General features: G+C 35.6%; 1 protein-coding gene across 1 annotated transcript; it reads left to right on the forward strand.

Annotated features, from left to right (window-relative positions):
• The first annotated feature begins 220 nt into the window (after positions 1 to 220).
• LOC115445131 (tRNA-uridine aminocarboxypropyltransferase 1) lies at positions 221 to 2,677 on the forward strand. The gene is made up of 2 exons (XM_030171246.2): positions 221 to 772; positions 845 to 2,677. Exons 1-2 carry the CDS (start codon positions 578 to 580, stop codon positions 1,571 to 1,573), a joined length of 924 nt encoding a protein of 307 aa, XP_030027106.2. The 5' UTR covers positions 221 to 577; the 3' UTR covers positions 1,574 to 2,677.
• Positions 2,678 to 5,290: the final 2,613 nt, after the last annotated feature.

Below are 5,290 nucleotides of genomic sequence, written 5' to 3' on the forward strand. Positions count from 1 at the left end.
AAATGTTCACTATATAGCGTGAGTTGGATTGATAATGTGGACTCGAAAATACATTATATGAATTTTATCAAAGTAGCATTAGCGTCGATTCCCACCCAGTAGAATTTATCGATATCGATAAAAAGTGCTCACTACTATGTATTTTGTTCAGTTGGTAGTATTGTTATTTGACGTTGCTGACGTATTTTTCCGTGATATTGGTATTGATACGCCATGTAAATTCGATTTTATTTCTTTGTAAAGTCCTGTCTCTTAAAACGTAGTGATTATATTCTCTTTGATTGTCTTTGATTTCATCTGAATGCAACATTTTGCATTTTGCAATAACATATTTCCCCTTTAACTTTTCCATAGTATCTATATGTAATTTAAATCAGGTTTATTTGCATTTGCAGATTTCCATATCTAATTAGATTCTCTTTAATACTGTAGAAATTTACCCACGTAGTGGTTATATTTTCTTTGCTGGTACCGAATACGAATTACGGATGCGATTTCCTAGTTGAAAGTCATGAAACATAGCTACACTATTATATAGCGGTTAACGAATATAAAAATCTTGTATATATCTTAAAAAATGAATCCGAAAAGTCCAGAAGCGAGAAATCGGGACGACAAACCTTTCGAAGGCATGCTGATATCGGAACCAAATCTTTTGGAAAACCTGACAGCTCGTAGTCCCTGTCAGCGATGCGGGAAATCTCGCATGTATTTTTGTTATACTTGTTTTGTGGCTGTATCTCAACTTGAAGGCAGGATTCCTATTGTCAATGTAAGTCTTGAATATTTCTTTTTATATGTACTTACCATACATTTATATATAAAATTAATTTTTAAATTTCAGTTACCAGTAAAGATTGACATAATAAAGCATAGAAGAGAAATAGATGGAAAAAGCACAGCTGCACATGCTGCAGTTATAGCTCCCTATGATGTGAATGTGTATACATATCCAAATATACCTGAATATAATTTAGATGGAAAGACTGTTCTTTTGTACCCAGGTGCAGAAGCCAGAACTGTAAGTGAGTTATTTACAGGAAAGCTAGATATTCCAACATATACTGAGATGATGATAAGAGAACTTCCTTCTGGTTATAATGTTGGGACATTGATGACACAGATCCTAAATAAGAGTGAGAGTCATGAGATATATCATGTAACCAAACTACCTGTAGACCGTATAGTCCTTATAGATAGCACATGGAATCAAAGTCGAGGAATTTATGCTGACGAAAGGCTACAGAAAATACCCAAAATAGTGCTACAGAATAGAGCTTCACAATTTTGGAGACATCAGAAAGGCAGTCCAAGATGGTATCTTTCCACTGTTGAAGCTTTACACCAACTTCTGTTAGAATTACATTTATGTGCTTGGGGAAGGAGTGAACACTACCAAGCTCCTCTAGCCACCAATTATCCAATACATACAGAACAAAATTGTAATTCTAGTTGTGAACCTTATGAAGGTCAATATGACAATTTACTTTATTTCTTTAAATTCATGTATGAAAAATTACATTTATTGTACAAACATGAGGATTTGTTGGCATATAAAAGACCAATGTTATAAGATATTGTATAGTAGGTCACAGGTTGACATGGTAATTTTCTAGTGATTTGGCATCATGTACCAGGTAGATTATATCCTTTTTTTTTGCAACACAACAAAATACGGGTAAAATTAATTTAACATTCTTTTTTAAATAGTATTTTATCCATCACATGTACTCAAACAATCATTGCTATAAACGCTTAGTGAACAATGTCACTAGTTTCTCCAATTTCTATGAGAAAAACTTCCATTGCATTTTCCATTCCTATAACTATTCTTTTCTTAGTAAGCATTCTCCAATTTCTGAACATGATTTTCTGACAACATTGCATGCATTGTTACATCTTTTAGTTTTGTCAAACACAAATAGCTATTTATGTTTTGTTCCCTTGCGAAGCGTTTAATGTCGCCCCAGGCTAGTTCAATAGGATTTTAATCTTACATGTATGAAGGTAGTCTTATAATGCCATGTCTATGTCCTTTAATTATATTGTTAATTTTATAATTCATATCAATAGGTCTGTGTTGGCAACACTTTTTGATAAATCTTGTCCACCCACATTCCAACTATTAAATATTTCTATTGCATTGTTGGAATTTTCTAATTTTCTTTAAATATTGATACGTTTGAAAGCTATATAATTATGTTATAGTGTTACGAATCACTGTACAATTGTCTACACAATTTTTTTGAGTTGTCTTCTTCCGTTAAGGACGATTTAAATTGCTTATCGGGTCCTGCTAATATTGATTCGGATTTTATTCTGGATAATGTTCTTCGATAAAGTGGTATAAAACGCAGCCCTATTCGATGTCTGATTGACAGGGTAATTAATTTTTTTGTTTTTCCTCTGAGATTTACGTTCAATGTCGCAATTTTCCAATAATAAAACGATAATCGAGATCGCAATTGATAAATGCGGTCGATGCGGACTGGTGCAGTGCCAAGACTAAGATGGCCCAGACGATGTGCGGGTATGCAGGTGTCTCCTCCCCCCTCACCTAATCTCATACCATGATTGCCATGTCGACCTGACGCATATATTAATATAACTGTTTTCAATTCATGAGCAAGTGGCTAAATTAAGATAAAAAAATATAACATTGATTTGATTTTTATTATTCTACAGTGTTTCCAATTGTAAATGTAGATTTACTTTGTTTTGTTTATTTAAAATCTAATTTAACATTCCTATAATTATAGAAATTAGATTTTTCTTGTTTGTGTGTAATGGATAAATTTAAAAACTACTTACCTGAAAATTATTTCACTAATAGACAATGATATATTATTAGACTAGTGGACCTGGCATACTTTGTGCCGCCATAAACTACCTTCTATGAAGACTGCATTTTGTGTAAACTAATAACCAACACAGACTGCAGTTTACATTATTTATGTTTTTTGGGCGCAGTCATGGATTACTACTCGCATCTCTGGGCTGGGCTTCCGAAGTACAATAGCTTTCACTTAGAACTTCTTACAATGGTACGCTGCTTCAATTTTGAGTGATCAGAGTTGACGAAAAGCTTTGAGCAATTGAGCGTGATTGCACATTGGTTGTCTCTTTGCTTAGACAATTCGAGTTTCCACGAGTGAGTGCTCTAGAGACTTTCCCGCCCTCACACCCACCACTACAACTCCTGTAAGCCAGGATCAGCAGTGGCACGCATTTTGTGACACCGAGCAGTGAAGCTCGGCGAGTCTCAGGGAAAACTAATATGTCATTATCCCGCAACGAAATTAATCAAATAGAAAAATAGGGAGGAGTTGGAAATATTAATTGTCCACTTCCCTCCAGAGCAATGCGGGTGACAAAATCATGATGTAAGGAGGCGATTTAACCTCAAGGATAGGGACGTTTACAACTAGATAAGCTAGTTATAAAGCACCACGGATAAAATTAAATGAAAGGGTCCTATCACATGAGCTGTTAGATTTGATTACAATAGGCATGGCAAAAACGCCGGAAAGCACGGAAATTCCGTCTAGTTTCAACAAGGTCCATGTAGTATACAACCCCAGATGTTATTTGCATACTGTTTAACATGATGTTGCGCTCTTCATGCCAGAGACCACACTCCCAAAGTACGTGATGAGCAGATTGTTCAACCTCGTAACCAGGTGTAGAGCATGGGCACGCAGGAGAATCAACCAGCCTAAATGAGAACAGTTTACCCTTAAAATTACCTCTAGTGTTAGTGAGTGAGTGCTCTAGTATTAAAATAATCAGTCTCAAAGGTCCATTAATTTTATCTGAAACCATTTATTTTCAGTCCTATTTCCTTAGTCCTATGCGTTCCCGACGCTATGGCTTTGCCTTTTACAAACAAGTTTGAATATGGCTCTTTATGATAGGCAACAAGGGAACCAGGAAGATCCTGCGCTTCTGGAAGAGTTGGGCGAGCTAGACTTTTAGCTGGCACATCACACAGACACAACGGTCGGACCTTCTAAGAGCAAGGGCGGTTTGCTTTTGCTCCGGGCATTGTCTGTGGTGACCACTTACATTTGATCATTTTAAGAAAATCATTTAATTTGTCCTCAAAGTGGGACTGCCTCGGTGACGTAGTTGTACTGCATGCGCGGTACGACAGCGCTCTGAGGTCCTGGGTTCGATTCCTGGTTTGGGCAGTGATATCTGGGTTTTTCTACTCATTATCAGCCCGGAGTATGGAATTTGTGCCTGATATGGCGCATACCATACCCCTTCGGGGATAAATGCGTGATGTGTTTTCAAAGTGGGCTTCAATTAATTGTTGTATGGATACTTATGTCAGAAATTTAATTCCAACATTTTGAAAGGCAGAATGTAATTTTTTTTGAGCCTATATGAGATCGCCCATCCTAATTCCATATATTAGAAATGGTAAATTAATTCTGCTATGCTTTAACGGTTAAACCACAGCCTATTTGGATGAGATTTGGTGTGGAGTAAGCTGAAACCGTAAGGAAGGATGTTAGTTATTTTTTAAAACCCGAATAGTACACAGAAGGACGTTTATATCGGGAAAACTTTCACACGTCAACGTCTAGTAAAAAATATAAATGATCAATAAGGTTGAAAATCAAAATTGCGTTCAAATAAAACAAGTAAATTACAAAGAAATTATGCTAAAATTTAATGCCTTATATATTATTACACTTTATGTACTACATAAATAATATTTAAGTGTCAATATGTTCCACTTATTTTATAAATGATACAATCTTTCTATTGCTTTTACTACATAAATATATCGAGGAGAAATAACACAGAATAATATGAACAATGACATATTTACATAATGTCGTTTTATGCATTTTAAGCAAAATAGAGAATAGATTTACGTTACCTATACTTACTACCAACTGATAGAATACTATTGTTAAAGTTAGTTACTACCTTCTTTTTATTCCGCAGGTCCAATTTTTTATTTAATTTAATTATCACAATATACAGTAGAATTCGCTTAAGGATGTCGACCATGGCGACTTTTTACAATAGTGTAATCGCAAAACGGCCGCGATACAGTTGTTGGCAGAGCCTACACCTTCACCTACGTTCACGATTCTATATAGCTACAACCACGATGCTGTCGCGCTGCAGTTGTTATTGAGTTGCAAGACAGACTCGAGACAACACTGATTATGTTGTCCTAATTGTAGCTTTCGCCCGTTTGTATCGATACAATAGTGATGTCCTCGCATTTGTATAGATTCTAACAGGTGTTGCAAATACCACTAACGCGCGA

This window comes from Manduca sexta, chromosome 28 (genome assembly GCF_014839805.1).
Source record: "Manduca sexta isolate Smith_Timp_Sample1 chromosome 28, JHU_Msex_v1.0, whole genome shotgun sequence".
Classification (NCBI taxonomy): Eukaryota; Metazoa; Arthropoda; class Insecta; order Lepidoptera; family Sphingidae; genus Manduca; species Manduca sexta.

Bases quoted from the DNA above. Each gene is read 5' to 3' on its own strand.
- LOC115445131 (XM_030171246.2), top strand. From the start codon at position 578: ATGAATCCGAAAAGTCCAGAAGCGAGAAATCGGGACGACAAACCTTTC. The intron at 773-844 runs GTAAGTCTTGAA...TTTAAATTTCAG, and splicing joins GCAGGATTCCTATTGTCAAT to TTACCAGTAAAGATTGACAT.